The sequence below is a fragment of the Oncorhynchus tshawytscha genome, linkage group LG02 (genome assembly GCF_018296145.1).
Source record: "Oncorhynchus tshawytscha isolate Ot180627B linkage group LG02, Otsh_v2.0, whole genome shotgun sequence".
NCBI classification, from domain to species: Eukaryota; Metazoa; Chordata; class Actinopteri; order Salmoniformes; family Salmonidae; genus Oncorhynchus; species Oncorhynchus tshawytscha.
In genome coordinates this window covers 72,029,407-72,050,840 of record NC_056430.1, presented here as the reverse complement: position 1 = coordinate 72,050,840, position 21,434 = coordinate 72,029,407, and the positions used below count along the sequence as shown (strand labels likewise).

General features: G+C 48.8%; 1 protein-coding gene across 1 annotated transcript in view; it reads left to right on the top strand.

Annotated features, from left to right (window-relative positions):
- LOC112222182 (glutamate receptor ionotropic, NMDA 2B-like) overlaps positions 1-21,434 on the top strand; it is a 136,081-nt gene that overhangs the window by 99,193 nt on the left and 15,454 nt on the right. The window contains 6 exon segments of the mRNA XM_042304084.1: positions 2,247-2,415; positions 3,793-3,946; positions 8,534-8,659; positions 10,664-10,893; positions 11,071-11,231; positions 12,785-12,972. Of these exon segments, the coding sequence (XP_042160018.1) occupies positions 2,247-2,415; positions 3,793-3,946; positions 8,534-8,659; positions 10,664-10,893; positions 11,071-11,231; positions 12,785-12,972 (1,028 nt within the window).

Sequence of the window (21,434 nt, the reverse complement as noted above, 5' to 3'; positions counted from 1 at the left end):
TTAAAAACAGAGCAATATCTCTATTAAAAACAGAGCAATATCTCTATTAAAACAGAGCAATATCTCTATTAAAACAGAGCAATATCTCTATTAAAACAGAGCAATATCTCTATTAAAACAGAGCAATATCTCTATTAAAAACAGAGCAATATCTCTATTAAAACAGAGCAATATCTCTATTAAAACAGAGCAATATCTCTATTAAAACAGAGCAATATCTCTATTAAAACAGAGCAATATCTCTATTAAAACAGAGCAATATCTCTATTAAAACAGAGCAATATCTCTATTAAAACAGAGTAATATCTCTATTAAAACAGACCAATATCTCTATTAAAACAGACCAATATCTCTATTAAAAACAGACCAATATCTCTATTAAAAACAGACTAATATCTCTATTAAAACAGACCAATATCTCTATTAAAAACAGAGCAATATCTCTATTAAAAACAGAGCTCAAATTCTACTTTAAGGGCAGAAAATGTCTAGGACCTTCATGCCATCTATAAAATGGAAGCATCTGGTTTCAGGGGAAAAGCAGAAAAGAGGCAAAGCCTGAACCTGATGTTTCTGGTCTTCATCAACCCCGCTCAGGTGTTTTGGTCATTTAATCTATCTCTCCATTTCATCCTCTCATCCTCTCTCAATCTATTTGTCTTCTGATAACCCCCATCCCTTCCCCCCCTCTTCCTATATCTGGACTATTTTACTTTTCTCGTCCACATTTTGTTCACGCTTCACTACACTTACCCTTCTTCAGTTTCTCCACTTCACCTTGCCCTCCCATAATGGATTCCCCTCATTGCCCTCCTTTTTCTCTCACTCCTTTTCTCTCTCTCCTTTTCTTTCACTCCATTTCTCTCTCTCTGCTGGCATATCTAAATTCCCTGGAGCTCCTGCCTCTCATTCCTTGCCCTTTCCTCCTTTTATTATTGACATTTCATCCTCTCATCCTCTCTTCATCCTTCATCCTCTCATCTCACCTCTCCTGTCAACCTCACCATCACTGTTTATTTATTGTTTCTCCCCCTCTCTTCTGATCATCCTGTATCTGTCCCCCCTCTCTTCTGATCATCCTGTACCTGTCCCCCTCTCTTCTGATCATCCTGTACCTGTCCCCCTTCTCTTCTGATCATCCTGTACCTGTCCCCCTCTCTTCTGATCATCCTGTACCTGTCCCCCGCTCTTCTGATCATCCTGTACCTGTCCCCCATCTTCTGATCATCCTGTACCTGTCCCCCATCTTCTGATCATCCTGTACCTGTCCCCCCCTCTCTTCTGATCATCCTGTACCTGTCCCCCTCTCTTCTGATCATCCTGTACCTGTCCCCCGCTCTTCTGATCATCCTGTACCTGTCCCCCATCTTCTGACCATCCTGTACCTGTCCCTCCATCTTCTGATCATCCTGTACCTGTCCCCCGTCTTCTGATCATCCTGTGCCTGTCCCCCGTCTTCTGATCATCCTGTACCTGTCCCCCGTCTTCTGATCATCCTGTACCTGTCCCCCTCTCTTCTGATCATCCTGTACCTGTCCCCCTCTCTTCTGACCATCCTCACCTGTCCCCCATCTTCTGACCATCCTGTACCTGTCCCCCATCTTCTGACCATCCTGTGCCTGTCCCCCTCTCGCCTGACCATCCTGTACCTGTCCCCCGTCTTCTGATCATCCTGCACCTATTCCCCTTCTCTTCTGATCATCCTGTACCTGTCCCTTCTCTCTAATGATCATCCTGTACTTGTCCCCCCTCTCTTCTACCTCTCTTTGATTGGCCCCAATTATTTTTGCCCTTTGACCCACCTGGTCATTGATTTCTTCCTGTGTCCCATTATCCTCATTTTTCTCTTTCCTCTCTTTCTTTTGCTCTTCCTCTCACTCTTATCCTTCTATTTCTCTCTCTGTATCTCACTCTATCTCTCTTTCTCTGTCATTCTCCCTCTCCCTCCCTCTCTCTCTTATCCTCCTCCTTCTGTTTTTTTCTCCTTCTGTTTCAATTTCAATTTTCAATTTAAGGGTCTTTCTAGGCATGGGAAACATATGTTTACATTTCCAAAGCAACTGAAATAGATAATAAATAAAAGTGAATGAAACAATTAAAAAAATAACAGTAAACATTACACTCACAAAAGTTCAAAAATAATGAAGACATTTCAAATGTCATATTATGTCTGTATGCAGTGTTGTAACTATGTGCAAATAGTTAAAGTACAAAAGGGAAAATGAATAAGAAAATCTCTCTCTCAGCAACCAGACAGTACCTGGCCAGTACACCAAGCGCTGCTGTAAAGGTTTCTGCATCGACATCCTGAAGAAGATCGCCAAGCAGGTCAAGTTCACCTATGACCTCTACCTGGTCACCAACGGAAAGCACGGCAAGAAGATCAACGGCACCTGGAATGGAATGGTCGGGGAGGTGGGAGTTTGTCCGTTCTTTCTCACTGACTCTCTTTTGGCGTTCTGACTCTTATCTCCTTATTTCCAGATCTGGGTTCGATTAGTATTTGAAATGTGTTCAAATACTTTGTCTGTTTGATTGATTGAGCCTGCCTGAAGTGCTAGGAGGGCGGGGTTTGCACGTGTGGGACTATTCTATTGCTTCTATCGTGCCAGACAAGCTCAATTGAGCGCAGCACAAAGGATTTTGACAGAAGATGAATACTATTTGAACCCAGCAGGTCTGATTTGACTGCCTCTATATCCTAGCCTGCGGGGGGCTTTGATCCGCTCATTTCAAGTCTGGGAGAGAAGAGGAGAGGAGGCTCTTCATCAGACTCAGAGAGGGAGAGTTAGCAGTGGGAAGAGCCTCGGGGAAAGCCCCTACCTCGCCGGCATTCATTCCCATATTAAATCACATAGCACGTGTTAGATACAGCACTGTACTGCATCCTCTATGAAAGGATGTCCAAGTTAAACGATCGCGGGTGGGACGAATAAACGTGTAGCCCTGCCTGACAACTGATCAATGTTGTGCTTGTATATCAGGGACAGAGATGCTGAGGAATGGATTCATCTGGCATTATAAAACCTTTGACTGGATTCTGTATTAAAACGACAGGGAGACGTGTCAACGTAGGCACACCCGGCTTATGCAAATGCACAGGCATGCCTGTTCTCATGATCCAAGTACGCGGCTAATGATTTCATTTAGATAGGAGAGAATGAGGGAGCCAAAGATAAATGGGAGAGAGAAATGGGCACAAACAAATGAAAAACATCAGGAGGAGGAGTGAGAGAAGAGGGAGAGAGCAGAGGGGAGGGAATAATTCATGCTCACTCTGCTATGTGTTTACCCTGTGTGGCCCACTTTTATACACTGCCCAAGGCCTCAGGTATTAACAGCTAAATATACCTGTAGAGACTCAGAGCAGGGAGGGAGGGGAATGAGTGAGTGAGTGAGTGAGTGAGTGAGTGAGTGAGTGAGTGAGTGAGTGAGTGAGTGAGTGAGTGAGTGAGTGAGTGGAGGGAGGGACTAGGATATAGGGGAGAGAGCAGGGGAGGGAAAGGTTCGTGGCAAGAACAGAGCTTTTTCCAGTTGTAGTAGTGATTCACTATACAGTGTAGTAACCCAGTTTCCTTCTCCTTCATTATTTTTCACAGTCATGTTTCGTATCAGATCTAAAATGGCAGTGTATGTGAAGGGAAAAGGTGACCTCTCATTGATATACAGTAGTCTACAGTTGTAGTATAAAGTAGTAACCCAGTTTCCTGCTCCTTCGCCATTTCTCTCGGTCCTGTTTTGTATCAGATCCAAAATGACCTCCCGTTGACCCTGTCTCTCTCATTGACTCAGGTGGAGCAGAAGAAGGCCCACATGGCCGTGGGGTCGCTCACCATCAACGCGGAGAGGTCTGAGGTCATTGACTTCTCCGTGCCCTTCATCGAGACGGGGATCAGTGTCCTGGTCTCCCGTAGCAACGGCACTGTCTCCCCCTCCGCCTTCCTTGGTGAGAATCAGAGTACCACTGGCACCTGGTGTTGATGGAGATGCTTCACATCCATATGTCGTGACTTGACTTTAACATTATTCTGAAGACTGTTATTTATCTAATTAGCTATCTATGTTTAATTGTTACCCAATTAAATTATTCATGTAACAATTAACTCATTAGGGTCTGGGGCACCATGAGAACGGTTCTTTAAAGAGTTATCACATCACCTATCACATCTATAAACAGTAAATGTATTAATCATAACCTTGCATTATATCATCATTTTGAACAGTCGTAACCTCCTTGCATCTGCAAATACCCAAGCCTTACTTATGATTCAGTATTACACAAATTGGTTTCATTATTTATTTTTTAACTAATTAATTGGGAACACATGATCAAAATACACACTCTGCACCAGCATTTGCCTGGAGACTGAAATACACTAATACACTGAAAACAGATCCCTAGCGGAATGACAACAACATGGATGTCTGTTAAAGAAGAGATGGAGAGAGAGAGGGACAGAGACACTTAACATTGGTACATTCAGAAACTACTCTCACCTACAGTAATCATATACTTTGCACCCGAAACACTGCCCGCTTTGAGTAAGAAATCATGAATGTATTCATGTGAAATGCCTAGGTTCGCCAGGGATCTCTCGGTGAACAGGGCAATCTTTGAAAGGGGGTTGGGCCTTTTCACGGCACGCTTGTAAGGCTCTGATTGTCCAAAATGGTTCCAACAAGTCTTCTACTGTTGTCCTTCTTTGTAGTTGTCCGGTATCCGGTGACTTTTCGTATTGTCCTGAACAGAACTACAGAGTTGAATTTTCCTTCCCATTCACTCTTGAAGATGCTTCTTTGAAGATAGGCTAGCTGCCGTATCGATGGTTTCGCAGTGGGGTGATGAGAGTAGTGTAATACGATGGTTTGAGTAACAGGATGGTCCTACTTAACTTTACTTATGACAGCTAATCAGTCGTACCAGTGATTGTCCGGGAGGTGAGTTTATCGTCTCCACCTCGTGTTGAGTTTCAAAGTTCAAACCACTTTAAACGTGCATCAGCAGCTTCACGCTTTTCTGGTCCAATGTGTTTTTGTTTAACCCATCATTTATACCTTTTGCTCGAAAGGGGCGGCTCTGGCTGGCTAACATTCTCCCTGACCTCACTTCGGGGTGGAAACTACTAATGGTGCAAAGTTATGGAAAACAATTATCTCTTATAGCTTCTCACATCACATCCCTCTCTTAACAAAAACACTTTCATAATTTTTCATATTACATGCACAAGGCATAGTATGGAAACTTCATATATATAGTGGGTATACTTTCCAAGTTACAATATTTCCTTTATAACATTTTTAATGACATCACAAAATAACAAACAAAATAGCATTAGTGTTCTGTAGATCGCCTCTGATGATTCCCCACGTTTTGCATTGGAAATATTGTTCCAGTATTCGCTTTTGAACGTGTTAGAGTTTCGTCGGGAAAAAGGTCTGTTGAGACAAAGCATGTTTCTTTGGTGAATTTGGAAAGCACAGGTCTGTCCAACGCTGGTCCGACCAAGCTGACTCCACACTCCAAGACTGCTTCGGTCACGTGGACTGGGAGATGTTTCGTATTGCGTCAGATAACAATATTGACGAATATGCTGATTCGGTGTGCGAGTTCATTAGAACGTGCGTTGAAGATGTCGTTCACATAGCAACGATTAAAACATTCCCTAACCAGAAACCGTGGATTGATGGCAGCATTCGCGTGAAACTGAAAGCGCGAACCACTGCTTTTAATCAGGGCAAGGTGACTGGTAACATGACCGAATACAAACAGTGTAGCTATTCCCTCCGCAAGGCTATCAAACAAGCTAAGTGTCAGTACAGAGATAAAGTAGAATCTCAATTCAACGGCTCAGACACAAGAGGCATGTGGCAGGGTCTACAGTCAATCACGGACTACAAGAAGAAATCCAGCCCAGTCACGGACCAGGATGTCTTGCTCCCAGGCAGACTAAATAACTTTTTTGCCCGCTTTGAGGACAATACAGTGCCACTGACACGGCCTGCAACAAAAACATGCGGACTCTCCTTCACTGCAGCCGAGGTGAGTAAGACATTTAAACGTGTTAACCCTCGCAAGGCTGCAGGCCCAGACGGCATCCCCAGCCGCGCCCTCAGAGCATGCGCTGACCAGCTGGCCGGTGTGTTTACGGACATATTCAATCAATCCCTATACCAGTCTGCTGTTCCCACATGCTTCAAGAGGGCCACCATTGTTCCTGTTCCCAAGAAAGCTAAGGTAACTGAGCTAAACGACTACCGCCCCGTAGCACTCACTTCCGTCATCATGAAGTGTTTGAGAGACTAGTCAAGGACCATATCACCTCCACCCTACCTGACACCCTAGACCCACTCCAATTTTCTTACCGCCCAAATAGGTCCACAGACGATGCAATCTCAACCACACTGCACACTGCCCTAACCCATCTGGACAAGAGGAATACCTACGTGAGAATGCTGTTCATCGACTACAGCTCGGCATTCAACACCATAGTACCCTCCAAGCTCGTCATCAAGCTCGAGACCCTGGGTCTCGACCCCGCCCTGTGCAACTGGGTACTGGACTTCCTGACGGGCCGCCCCCAGGTGGTGAGGGTAGGCAACAACATCTCCACCCCGCTGATCCTCAACACTGGGGCCCCACAAGGGTGCGTTCTGAGCCCTCTCCTGTACTCCCTGTTCACCCACGACTGCGTGGCCACGCACGCCTCCAACTCAATCATCAAGTTTGTGGACGACACAACAGTGGTAGGCTTGATTACCAACAATGACGAGATGGCCTACAGGGAGGAGGTGAGGGCCCTCGGAGTGTGGTGTCAGGAAAATAACCTCACACTCAACGTCAACAAAACTAAGGAGATGATTGTGGACTTCAGGAAACAGCAGAGGGAACACCCCCTATCCACATCGATGGAACAGTAGTGGAGAGGGTAGCAAGTTTTAAGTTCCTCGGCATACACATCACAGACAAACTGAATTGGTCCACTCACACAGACAGCATCGTGAAGAAGGCGCAGCAGCGCCTCTTCAACCTCAGGAGGCTGAAGAAATTCGGCTTGTCACCAAAAGCACTCACAAACTTCTACAGATGCACAATCGAGAGCATCCTGGCGGGCTGTATCACCGCCTGGTACGGCAACTGCTCCGCCCACAACCGTAAGGCTCTCCAGAGGGTAGTGAGGTCTGCACAACGCATCACCGGGGACAAACTACCTGCCCTCCAGGACACCTACACCACCCGATGTTACAGGAAGGCCATAAAGATCATCAAGGACATCAACCACCCGAGCCACTGCCTGTTCACCCCGCTATCATCCAGAAGGCGAGGTCAGTACAGGTGCATCAAAGCTGGGACCGAGAGACTGAAAAACAGCTTCTATCTCAAGGCCATCAGACTGTTAAACAGCCACCACTAACATTGAGTGGCTGCTGTCAACACACTGACACTGACACTGACTCAACTCCAGCCACTTTAATAATGGGAATTGATGGGAAATGATGTAAATATATCACTAGCCACTTTAAACAATGCTACCTTATATAATGTTACTTACCCTACATTATTCATCTCATATGCATACGTACATACTGTACTCTATATCATCGACTGCATCCTTATGTAATACATGTATCACTAGCCACTTTAACTATGCCACTTTGTTTACATACTCATCACATATGTATATACTGTACTCGATACCATCTACTGTATCTTGCCTATGCTGCTCTGTACCATCACTCATTCATATATCCTTATGTACATATTCTTTATCCCCTTACACTGTGTATAAGACAGTAGTTTTGGAATTGTTAGTTAGATTACTTGTTGGTTATTACTGCATTGTCGGAACTAGAAGCACAAGCATTTCGCTACACTCGCATTAACATCTGCTAACCATGTGTATGTGACAAATAAAATTTGATTTGATTTGATTTGGATCTTCTCCCTTGATTTACAACAGGACGTGAGTTGTTAATCCCCATTAGTTATTTCCTTCCCCCTCCATGGGTGACAGGGGGTTTGATTGAAGTTATTCATTGCTAACCTGATCGGACCTATTTGGATTCTCCTGGACAGTCATGACACACACTCAGTAAGCTACATAACCACACACACAGACATGGTAAATAAGCACGAACACACAGGCATGGTAAATAACCACACACAGACACAGACACAGACATGATAAATAAGCACACACACACAGACATGGTAAATAAGCACACACGCGCACACACAATAATACCATTACCTACTTGGTCATTGATGAATTTGTTTAATTTACCAGCCTTCGTCTGTCTCCCTCCCCCTTCCTTCCTTCCTTCCTTCCTTCCTTCCTTCCTTCCTTCCTTCCTTCCTTCCTTCCTTCCTTCCTTCCTTCCTTCCTTCCTTCCTTCCTTCCTTCCTTCCTTCCTTCCTTCCTTCCTTCCTTCCTTCCTTCCTTCCTTCCTTCCTTCCCTTCCTCTCTCTCTCTCCCTCTCCCTCTCCTCTCTCTCTCTCTCCCTCCCTCTTTCCCTCTCTATCTTCTTCTCTCAGAGCCGTTCAGTGCGGACGTGTGGGTGATGATGTTTGTGATGCTGCTACTCGTGTCAGCGATTGCTGTGTTTGTGTTTGAGTACTTCAGCCCGGTCGGCTACAACCGCTGCCTGGCAGACGGACGAGGTGAGAGAGAGGACACACACACACACACACACACACACACACACAAACACAAACACAAACAAACAGAGAAAGAGCGAGAGAGAGAACTTGTCAATTGAACACCTTTCTCTTCCCCTCTATCACCAGCCAGGCAGCAGGCAGCCAAGGTTGGGAAATGAAACACATTGAAACATTTCCACTCAATATAAGGAGGACACCTCAGTCACTCCTGCCACACTCTTTAAATGAAACACATATAGTGTGTGTCCCAAATGGCACCCAATTCCCTATGTAATGCACTTTTTTCCAGGGCTCAAAGGTCAAAAGTAGTGCACTATATAGGGACTTGGGTGCCATTTGGGACACAACAATCTAGTCTTCAGGACACAGCCATCTAGTCATCAGGACGAACAATACAATAATAGCTGTTCTTAGATGGAGCTGTAGATTAAAATGAAAACCTATCTAACATCATCATCATTACACAATAACAGAATGCCTTGGGCATCATTAAGCACTAGCAACAAGTCTCCCTGTACCTAAAGACATCATGTTGTTTCCCAATACACCGTCTGGGGTTTGATCCTGGGTCTCCTGTACGACACAAGATTGTGTTAACCCGCCGAGCAAAAGGCTAGGCATTGTCTTGGGGAGCTAACGCAGGTCTTCAGGTCTCAGGGAAGGTTACTCTTCACATAAGCCACCACCATTACCATTCCGTTAAACATTTTCCACAGGTCCATTGTGTTGAAAACGAACACAGAAAAACAAAAGTTGTGACAGAATGTTTATGACACTACCCACAGAATTGAATAATGTTCCCAACACCTCAAAACACAAAATCAACGGTTTCCGTTCCCACGGCAGCAGCGGGATTCTATTTTACATGGCGCTTCTCTTCTTCACACCCTCTCTGGCTCCTTATACAATGCAGAGGAATGCATGAACATTCCACCACTCCAGCCCACTCAAGATAACATCATAGGAGTTTTATATCCACCCTGCTTTTTGTGTTGTTGCTTTATATTGGTGACAGGGGGATAAGTGTGTAGTGATGAGCCAGGCAGGGCAGGGTAATGGTGGGTTATCTACACTGTCTGTTGCTGCTGTATAATGCACTACAATTCACTGTAACCACTGTAGAAAGCAGAGAGGGAGAGAGCGATAGGAAGAGAGAGAGAGGGGGAGAGAGAGAGATGTTGGTTCCTCTGCTGTTTACGCGCCCACGGTATCATGAGTTAATGACTTCCAATACAGGTTATGTAAGCCGTGTTAAGCGCACATGCACACACAAACACACACGCACACGCACACGCACACGCACACACCGTGTTGTATTGTATTGCTTGTTGCTTGTTGCTGCAGCTGTAGCATAATTGTAGCCTTTTGGACACCCATCCACCCCCACCTTCACCCTCCTTCTCTCGCACTCTCTTGCACTCTCTCTTTCTCCCTCTCTATCTCTACCCTTCTCTCGCTCCCTCCTTCACACTCTATCTCTCTCTCTCTCTCTCTCTCACTCCCTCTCTCTCTCCATCCTTCACATTCTCTCTCTCCCTCCTTCACTTTCTCTCTCTCCCTCTCTCTCTGTCCCTCCCTCTCTCTCTCTCTCTCCATCCTTCTCCCTCTCTCTCTCTCTCTCCCTCTCTGTCCCTCTCTCCAAGCACCCCATGGATGCGGGTGCAGACAGCCAGCCAGGGCGTCAGTTCTGATTCTGCTACTGTGGAGCCTGGTATAGCAGGAGCCAACTGGCTTTACGTCCCAATACTTCCCAACAGGATTTCTCTCCTCTCCTTTTGTTCATGATCATTGGCAGGCAGAAGGACAAGTGTCCACCATGTTGCTTTCACCTACAACATAACCTACCTCAGATCAATGGCCCCATAACAAAAAGCCAACATCAGGACTATTAAATGAAGTGCTTTTTTAATTGGGAGCATAGCCACCAAACCAATCAACTCCCTTCTCCCTCTTTCCCTCCCTCTCTCTTGACTTCCTCTCCCCATCCCTCTTTTCTTTCCCCAGAGCCTGGTGGCCCCTCCTTCACCATCGGCAAGGCCATCTGGCTGCTGTGGGGCCTGGTTTTCAACAACTCTGTTCCCGTCCAGAACCCTAAAGGCACCACCAGTAAGATCATGGTGTCGGTGTGGGCCTTCTTCGCTGTCATCTTCCTGGCCTCCTACACTGCCAACCTGGCTGCCTTCATGATCCAGGAGGAGTATGTGGATCAGGTGTCGGGCCTCAGTGACAATAAGGTGTGTGTGTGCGTGTGTGTGTGCCTTCACCTGCTTGTATGTGCCCAGCGTTGCATATGTTTTCCAAGCAGATTCATTTCCGGTCAGTCCAGAAGCACAATGCATTAGGAGCATTTGATGGAACCCGATGCCTTGTCCACCTCACCACACCAACCCCTGCTATTTTTCCCCCCACAGTTCCAAAAACCCAACGCCTTCTCCCCGCCATTCCGTTTCGGAACGGTGCCCAATGGAAGCACGGAACGGAACATCCGCAACAATTACCCGGAGATGCACCAGTATATGACCAGCTTCCACCAGAAGAACGTGAACGAGGCCCTGGCAAGCCTCAAGGGAGGGTGAGAGAAGGAGAGGGAGGGAAAGAGGGGAGGATGGGTGGAGGGTTAGGGAGAGGAGAGAGAGAGAGAGATAGGGATGGAGGGGAGGGGAGGGGAGGGGAGGGGAGGGGAGGGGAGGGGAGGGGAGGGGAGGGGAGGGGAGGGGAGAGCCAGGGAGGGCCGGGGAGAGGGAGGGATGGAGGGAGAACAGGTGAGGGAGAGGAGAGAGGGATGGATGGAGAGGAGGGAGGGAGGGAGTGTTGGTGGGTGGGAAGCAAGCAGAGCTGCTGCTGTTGCTTGCTGCTGCCTGCCACTGCTCTTTAGCTCAGAATAGCAGCAAGCAACAGCCTGGTGGTGGTTGGTGTAGGCTGAGAGCTGATCTGATGTGATGGTCTCCTCCCTTCTTCCTTTCCAAGAATTAAGAATGCAGAGTGCGGATTAGAACACTAGAGCTTCATATAGCCATCTGGGGGTTTCTCTTCTTTTGGCTTGGTTGGGAGGGAGCTGGTTGAACTGCTAGCTAGCCATTGGGGATTTGATGAGTTGTGGGTTTGTCACCTAAACCTGTCATAGGTCACTTACTTAGTATAAACGTAACATGTAAAGTGCTGGTCCCATGTTTCATGAGCTGAAATAAAAGATCCCAGAGATGTTCCGTACGCACAAAAAGCTTATTTCTCTCAAATTTTGCGCACAAATTTGTTTACATCCCTGTTAGTGAGCATTTCTCCTTTGCCAAGATAATCCATCCCCCTGACAGATGTGGCATATCAAGAAGCTGATTAAACAGCATGATCATTACACAGGTGCACCTTGTGCTGGGCACAAAAGGCCACTCTAAAATGTGCAGTTTTGTCACACAACACAATTGCACAGATGTCCCAAGTTTTGAGGGAGCGTGCAATTGGCATGCTGACTGCAGGAATGTCCACCAGAGCTGTTGCCAGATCATTTTAATGTTAATTTCTCTACCATAAGCCGCTTCCAATGACGTTTTAGAGAATTTGGCAGTACATCCAACTGGCCTCACAACCGCAGACCCTGTGTTTGACGCTATGTGGGCGAGCAGTTTACTGATGTCCACGTTGTGAACAGAGTGCCCTATGGTGACGGTGGGAATATGGTATGGACAATGAAAACAGTTGCATTTTATCAATGGCAATTTGAATGTACAGAAATACCGTGACCAGATCCTGAGGCCCATTGTGAGGCCCATTGTTTTTAAAGATATCTGTGACCAACAGATGTTTATCTGTATTCCCAGTCATGTGAAATCCATAGATTAGGGACTAATTAATTTATTTTAATTGACTGATTTCCTCATATGAACTGTAACTTGTTGCATGTTGCGTTTCTATTTTTGTTCAGTATATCTCTCATTACTAGGCCCTGCAGTTTTTTCCAGATCATGTGACCTCACCAGGAAAACTCTGCGAGTTTTACTGGTTCAGTCATACGATCAGGAAAAAACTCCTAACCCTGAAAATAACCAAAATCTACAATTACTAACACTTTGCCTGACCAGTACTGACCACTAACTATCCTCCACTATCTCCCTCCCTACTCCTGCTCAGTAAATTGGATGCCTTCATCTACGATGCTGCTGTGTTGAACTACATGGCCGGGAGGGACGAGGGCTGTAAACTGGTGACCATCGGCAGCGGGAAGGTGTTCGCCACCACCGGTTACGGCATCGCCATCCAGAAGGATTCTGGCTGGAAGAGAGCAGTGGACCTGGCCATCCTCATGCTGTTCGGCGATGGTAAAGCTTCAGCTGACATGCGATCGTAGTCCGACAGTAGAATAGCATATTGAATAGTCATTTATTAGTCCATCTGCAGAGACTGAAATTCTTCATCTGCTCCCTCCTCCACTCCCACTTCCCAAGACAACACACAAACACACAACACACACATTTTGGGTAGGAACACAGCTTCTGCCGACCACAGAACAGCACCCCTGCAGCTACACATTTAGCAGCAAGTGCCTTGCTCAAGGGCACAATGGCAGGATAGGGTACATGGGATCTGAAACCAGCTTCCTTCTGGTTGGTAGTTAATCTCCCACTTGCATTGTCGAATCCCAGGATTGGAACACAGGATGCTGGATACCACAGTCTTAATTACACTGCTGAGTTCCATTGGCCTAGACATATTATATATAGTACTCCTCAATGTGTCCTATCTAGGGTCTATGCTCCATGGTATGTACAGTAGAAACACTGAGTGGTCTTGACAAGATACCTGGATGACTACCTCACCGCATTCAGATAAACGTTCCAGACACTGAGTGTACAAAACATTAGGAACACCTGCTCTTTCCATGACAGACTGACCCGGTGAAAGCTAAGATCTCTTATTGATGTCACTTGTTGAATCCACTTCAAGCAGCGTAGATGAAGGGACAGGTTAAAGAAGGATTTTTAAGCCTTAAGACAATTGAGACATATATTGTGTATGTGTGCCATTCAGAGGGTGAATGGGCAAGACACCGGTTTGGGTGTGACAAGAACTGCAACGCTGCTGGGTTTTTCATGCTCAACAGTTTCCTGTGTGTATCAAGAATGGTCCACCAGCCAACTTGACACAAGTGTGGGAAGCATTGGAGTCAACATGGCCCAGCATCCCTGTGGACGAATTGAGGCTGTTCTGTGCGCAAAAGGGACTCAATATTAGTAAGGTGTTCTTAATGTTTAGTACACTGTGTTTATAAATGGACATGGTCAGTACGCACACACGCGCACACACACACACACACACACACACACACAACAATGGCTCGAATGTACTTGACATTTTCCATCATAGCATGTCCCAGTTTTTATAATGAATGGGAGGTCATTACAGTGTGAGAGGGATATGGTCCAGATTGTTTCAGACCGTTGAAAGTCTCTTGATACAAGAGGCTAGGGATTTGGATTCACCACTGAAAGTGAGCTTCACATACAGTAGCATATATCTCTACAGTATATACCAGACCTGGGTTTAAATACTCATTTTGAATACTTTACCTGTGCTTGACTGGCGTAATGCCCAACAGAATATCCTCAAAACTCTAAACCCCACCTAGGAAGGAACTCTAGGCTGGCTAGAGAAAACGCTCAAAGTAATTGAAAGATTTCAAGTAGTGTTTGAACCCAGGTCTGCGATCTACTGCCAAATGTATGTGATCAGTCGTTCATTTCATTCAAACGTTAACGCGCCATTAAAACACACTTTATATAAACTAGTAAAGAGCTCAGAGTTCATCCTCACTGGGTGTCTGCTAAGGTGTCATCCCCTGTTATAATCCATACAACATGGTTATCTATGTTTGTCTCGTGTGTGTATCGTGTGTGTGTAAGTGTGTGTGTCTGTCATGAGGTGTGTGTGTGGTTGTATGTGTGCTTGTGTCATGTGTGTACATCATGTGATGACAGGGGGGCCAATGATAGTGTCCTAGTTCCAAGTGGCAGCCTCTGGTGCATCTGGAGTGTATTCAGATAACATCAAGGGTGAGCATGCTTACATCTGGTGAGGTGAAGGTCTGTTGGGGGTGGGGGTGGGGGTGGGGGTCTGATGGGGTGGAAGTCTGGTGGGGGTGGAGGTCTGGTGGGGTGGTCTGGTGGGGGTGGAGGTCTGTTGGGGTGAAAGTCTGGTGGGGGTGAAGGTCTGGTGGGTGGTCTGGTGGGGGTGGAGTTCTGGTGGGTGTGGAGGTCTGGTGGGGTGGTCTGGTGGGGTGGAGGTCTGGTGGGGGTGGATGTCTGGTGGGGTGGTCTGGTGTGATGGTCTGGTGGGGGTGGAGGTCTGTTGGGGTGAAGGTCTGGTGGGGGTGGAGGTCTGGTTGGGTGGTCTGGTGGGGTGGAGGTCTGGTGGGGGTGGAGGTCTGGTGGGGTGGTCTGGTGGGGTGGAGGTCTGTTGGGGTGAAGGTCTGGTGGGGGTGGAGGTCTGGTGGGGTGGTCTGGTGGGGTGGAGGTCTGGTGGGGATGAAGGTCTGGTGGGGTGGAGGTCTGGTGGGGGTGGAGGTCTGGTGGGGTGGTCTGTTGGGGGTGGAGGTCTGGTGGGTGTGGAGGTCTGGTGGGGTGGTCTGGTGGGGTGGAGGTCTGGTGGCGGTGGAGGTCTGGTGGGGTGGTCTGATGGGGTGGAGGTCTGGTGGGGTGGTCTGTTGGGGGTGGAGGTCTGGTGGGGTGGTCTGGTGTGGGTGGAGGTCTGGTGGGGTGGTCTGGTGGGGGTGGAGGTCTGTTGGGGTGAAGGTCTGGTGGGTGTGGAGGTCTGGTGGGGTGGTCTGGTGGGGTGGAGGTCTGGTGGGGGTGGAGGTCTGGTGGGGTGGTCTGGTGGGGGTGGAGGTCTGTTGGGGTGAAGGTCTGGTGGGGTGGAGGTCTGGTGGGGTGGTCTGGTGGGGTGGAGGTCTGGTGGGGGTGGAGGTCTGGTGGGGTGGTCTGGTGGGGGTGGAGGTCTGTTGGGGTGACGGTCTGGTGGGGGTGAAGGTCTGGTGGGGTGGAGGTCTGGTGGGGTGGTCTGTTGGGGGTGGAGGTCTGGTGGGGTGGTCTGGTGGGGTGGAGGTCTGGTGGGGTGGTCTGGTGGGGGTGGAGGTCTGTTGGGGTGAAGGTCTGGTGGGTGTGGAGGTCTGGTGGGGTGGTCTGGTGGGGTGGAGGTCTGTTGGGGTGAAGGTCTGGTGGGGGTGGAGGTCTGGTTGGGTGGTCTGGTGGGGTGGAGGTCTGGTGGGGGTGGAGGTCTGGTGGGGTGGAGGTCTGTTGGGGTGAAGGTCTGGTGGGGGTGGAGGTCTGGTTGGGTGGTCTGGTGGGGTGGAGGTCTGGTGGGGGTGGAGGTCTGGTGGGGTGGAGGTCTGTTGGGGTGAAGGTCTGGTGGGGGTGGAGGTCTGGTGGGGTGGTCTGGTGGGGTGGAGGTCTGGTGGGGATGAAGGTCTGGTGGGGTGGAGGTCTGGTGGGGGTGGAGGTCTGGTGGGGTGGTCTGTTGGGGGTGGAGGTCTGGTGGGTGTGGAGGTCTGGTGGGGTGGTCTGGTGGGGTGGAGGTCTGGTGGGGGTGGAGGTCTGGTGGGGTGGTCTGATGGGGTGGAGGTCTGGTGGGGGTGGAGGTCTGGTTGGGTGGTCTGGTGGGGTGGAGGTCTGGTGGGGGTGGAGGTCTGGTGGGGTGGAGGTCTGTTGGGGTGAAGGTCTGGTGGGGGTGGAGGTCTGGTTGGGTGGTCTGGTGGGGTGGAGGTCTGGTGGGGGGGTGGAGGTCTGGTGGGGTGGTCTGGTGGGGTGGAGGTCTGTTGGGGTGAAGGTCTGGTGGGGGTGGAGGTCTGGTGGGGTGGTCTGGTGGGGTGGAGGTCTGGTGGGGATGAAGGTCTGGTGGGGTGGAGGTCTGGTGGGGGTGGAGGTCTGGTGGGGTGGTCTGTTGGGGGTGGAGGTCTGGTGGGTGTGGAGGTCTGGTGGGGTGGTCTGGTGGGGTGGAGGTCTGGTGGGGGTGGAGGTCTGGTGGGGTGGTCTGATGGGGTGGAGGTCTGGTGGGGGTGGAGGTCTGGTTGGGTGGTCTGGTGGGGTGGAGGTCTGGTGGGGGTGGAGGTCTGGTGGGGTGGAGGTCTGTTGGGGTGAAGGTCTGGTGGGGGTGGAGGTCTGGTTGGGTGGTCTGGTGGGGTGGAGGTCTGGTGGGGGTGGAGGTCTGGTGGGGTGGTCTGGTGGGGTGGAGGTCTGTTGGGGTGAAGGTCTGGTGGGGGTGGAGGTCTGGTGGGGTGGTCTGGTGGGGTGGAGGTCTGGTGGGGATGAAGGTCTGGTGGGGTGGAGGTCTGGTGGGGGTGGAGGTCTGGTGGGGTGGTCTGTTGGGGGTGGAGGTCTGGTGGGTGTGGAGGTCTGGTGGGGTGGTCTGGTGGGGTGGAGGTCTGGTGGGGGTGGAGGTCTGGTGGGGTGGTCTGATGGGGTGGAGGTCTGGTGGGGTGGTCTGTTGGGGGTGGAGGTCTGGTGGGGTGGTCTGGTGTGGGTGGAGGTCTGGTGGGGTGGTCTGGTGGGGGTGGAGGTCTGTTGGGGTGAAGGTCTGGTGGGTGTGGAGGTCTGGTGGGGTGGTCTGGTGGGGTGGAGGTCTGGTGGGGGTGGAGGTCTGGGGGGGGTGGGGGAGGTCTGTTGGGGTGAAGGTCTGGTGGGGTGGAGGTCTGGTGGGGTGGTCTGGTGGGGTGGAGGTCTGGTGGGGGTGGAGGTCTGGTGGGGTGGTCTGGTGGGGGTGGAGGTCTGTTGGGGTGACGGTCTGGTGGGGGTGAAGGTCTGGTGGGGTGGAGGTCTGGTGGGGGTGGAGGTCTGGTGGGGGTGGAGGTCTGGTGGGGTGGAGGTCTGGTGGGGTGGGGTGGAGGTCTGGTGGGGTGGGGTGGAGGTCTGGTGGGGTGGAGGTCTGGTGGGGGGTGGAGGTCTGGTGGGGTGGAGGTCTGGTGGGGTGGAGGTCTGGTGGTGGTATACTCTAGGACATACATATGTAGGATCTTAATTAGACCAGTACTGTTGTAGTAAAAATAATCCTGCAGAAACAGGATTTTAACGTTTAGTCCATAAAGTTGCTTGATCGGTGGTTAGGTTATTAGCTGGAGAAATGTAGGCTACATACAATACTGTTAATATAACCGTGTGTTAGTGCAGTTTTCAGTGAATTTATGTAAATCAATAAGCTCATTCGCATTTCCTGCAGCACAGGAAAATTCTCAGCAACATAAGAGTGATCAAATTAAGATCCTACATCTGTACATGGAACACATACTTAGAAGTGAATAGCTTTGATTAAGTAGGACACTTATAGGACTTCTCCATTGATTCTATTCTACAGGGCCAACGAAAACAAGAACAGCTCAAGTCTTGTGAAAATATATTTCAACCAGGTGGTAGGAGGTAGGTAGAGGAGTATTGAGGTCAAACCAAAGACTGCATGTCCTACATCTGAGGAGCGCAAAGTCATCTTGACACAACCTGCTGAGCTTTCTTTGCGTCCTTCACTGTGGCCTACTTTATCAGGAAGTCTTAACAACCAGGCAGGCAAAATCTGCTACTGTCCAGGCAGCGAGTGAGTTAGCACACTGTTAGTTACACAAGCACTAGGGGAGTGGGAAATCCCCTTTGGTGAGATACAGACTGGTGGCTCACATCAAACAAATCTCACCGGACATGTCCTCCCCAATCTTCCTCCTCTCCCCCTCAGCACCAATTCCAGGGCAAGGAGGGGGGGCTATGGGGACATATTTTAGGGTGGGACCGGCGATCACATGACTGTGTGTGTACTTCCTCCCGGACCCCAAGGACTAGCAGAAGTCCCATGAGGCTGTTGTTTCCCACATCAAGACCAGATAACGAGCGACTTGCATAGTCAATGACTAATGAAGATTATCTGTGACGGGGGATGTGTTGGGGGGACATAACACAACATGACATGTGTTGCACACCCAGGAACCTTGTGAGAATGCTGCATGTGAGAATGCTGTTCATAGACTTCTGTAACTGTACAAGCCTTGGTTTCATGCATGTTAACATCAGAAATTTGTTTTACTCACTGCTTTAGCACACTCCACCAACCCTAATGTCCTTGTCGTGTCTGAATCCTGGCGTATGAAGGCCACCAAAAATTCTGAGATTTCCATCCCCAACTACAACATTTTCTGTCAAGATAGAACTGCCAAAGAGGGAGGAGTTGCAATCTACTGCAGATGCAGAGGTAGCCTGCAAAGTTCTGTCATACTTTCCAGGTCTATGCCCAACCAGTCTGAGCTTCTAATTTTAAAAATGAATCTCTTCAGAAATAAGTTTCTCACTGTTGCCGCCTGCTATAGACCCCCCTCAGCTCCCAGCTGTGCCCTGGATACCATATGTGAATTGATTGCCCCCCATCTATCTTCAGAGTTTGTTCTGTTAGGTGGCCTAAACTGGGATATGCTTAACACCCTGGCAGTCGTACAATCTAAACTAGATGCCCTCAATCTCACACAAATTATCAAGGAACCCACCAGGTACAACCCTAAATCCGTAAACATGGGCACCCTCATACATGTTATCCTGACCAACTTGTCCTCCAAATACACCTCTGCTGTTTTCAATCAGGATCTCAGTGATCACTACCTCATTGCCTGCATCCGCTATAGGTCCGCAGTCAAATGACCACCCCTCATCACTGTCAAACGCTCCCTAAAACACTTCTGCAAGCAGGCCTTTCTAATCGACCTGGCCCGGGTATCCTGGAAGGATATTGACCTCTTCCCGTCAGTAGAGGATGCCTGGTCATTCTTTGAAAGTAATTGTCTCACCATCTTAAATAAGCATGCCCCTTTCAAAAAATGTAGAACTAAGAACAGATATAGCCCTTGGTTCACTCCAAGCCTGACTGCCCTCGACCAGCACAAAAACATCCTGTGGAGGACTGCACTAGCATCGAAGAGTCCCCGTGATATGCAACTTTTCAGGAATGTCAGGAACCAATACACACAGTCAGTTAGGAAAGCAAAGGGTAGCTTTTTCAAGCAGAAATTTGCATCCTGTAGCTCTAACTCCGAAACGTTTTGGGACACTGTAAAGTCCATGGAAAATAAGAGCACCTCCTCCCAGCTACCCACTGCACTGAGGCTAGGAAACACTGTAACCACCGATAAATCCACGATAATCGAGAATTTCAATAAGCATTTCTCTACGGCTGGACATGCTTTCCTCCTAGCTACCCCAACACCGGCCAACAGCTCCGCAGCCCCCGCAGCTACTTGCCCAAGCCTCCCCAGCTTCTCCTTCACCCAAATCCAAATAGCCTATGTTCTGAAATAGCTGAAAAACCTGGACCTGTACAAATCAGTTGGGCTAGACAATCTGGACCCTCTCTTTCTAAAATTATCCGCTGCCATTGTTGCAACCCCTTTTACCAGTCTGTTCAACCTCTCTTTCACATTGTCCGAGATTCCTAAAGATTGGAAAGCTGCCTCTTCAAAGGGGGTGACACTCTAGACCCAAACTGTTACAGACCTATATCCATACTGCCCTGCCTTTCTAAAGTCTTCGAAAGCCAAGTGATTTGCAAACAGATCACTGACCATTTCGAATCCCACCGTACCCTCTGCACTGTGCAATCCGGTTTCCGAGCTGGTCACGGGTGCACATCAGCCATGCTCAAGGTACTAAACGATATCATAACCGCCATCGATAACAGTACTGTGCAGCCGTCTTCATCGACCTGGCAAGGCTTTCGACTCAGTCAATCACCGCATTCTTATCGGCAGACTCAACAGCCTTGGTTTCTCAAATGACTGCCTCGCCTGGTTCACCAACTACTTCTCAGATAGAGCTCAGTGTGTCAAATCGGAGGGCCTGTTGTCTGGACCTCTGGCAGTCTCTATGGGGGTACCACAGGGTTAAATTCTCGGGCCGACTCTTTTCTCTGTATATATCAACGATGTTGCTTGCTATGGGTGATTCCTTGATCCACCTCTCCGCAGACGACACCATTCTGTACACATCTGGCCCTTCTTTGGACACTGTGTAAACAAATCTCCAAACGAGCTTCAATGCCATACAACACTCCTTCCGTAGCCTCCAACTGCTCTTAAACGGTAGTAAAACTAAATGCATGCTTTTCAACCGATCGCTGCCCGCACCTGCCCGCACGACTAGCATCACTACTCTGGATGGTTCTGATTTAGAATATGTGGACAACTACAAATGCCTAGGTGTCTGGCTAGACTGTAAACTCTCCTTCCAGACTCATATTAAACATCTCCAATCCAAAATTACACCTAGAATCGGATCCCTATTTCGCAACAAAGCCTCCTTCACTCACGCTGCCAAACATACCCTCGTAAAACTGACTATCCTACCGATCCTCGACTTCGGCGATGTCATTTACAAAATAGCATCCAACACTCTACTCAGCAAACTGGACGCAGTCTATCACAGTCCACCCGTTTTGTCACCAAAGCCCCATATACCACCCACCACTGCGACCTGTATGCTCTCGTCGGCTGGCCCTCGCTAGATATTCGTCGCCAGACCCTCTGGCTCCAGGTCCTCTATAAGTCTTTGCTAGGTAATGCTCCGCCTTATCTCAGCTCACTGGTCACCATAACAACACCCACCCTTAGCACGCGCTCCAGCAGGCATTTCTCACTAGTCATCCCCAAAGTCAACTCCTCTTTTTTTTCGTCTTTCCTTCCAGTTCTCTGCTGCCAATGACTGGAACGAATTGCAAAAATCCCTGAAGTTGGATACTTATATCTCTCTCACTAACTTTAAGCACCAGCTAT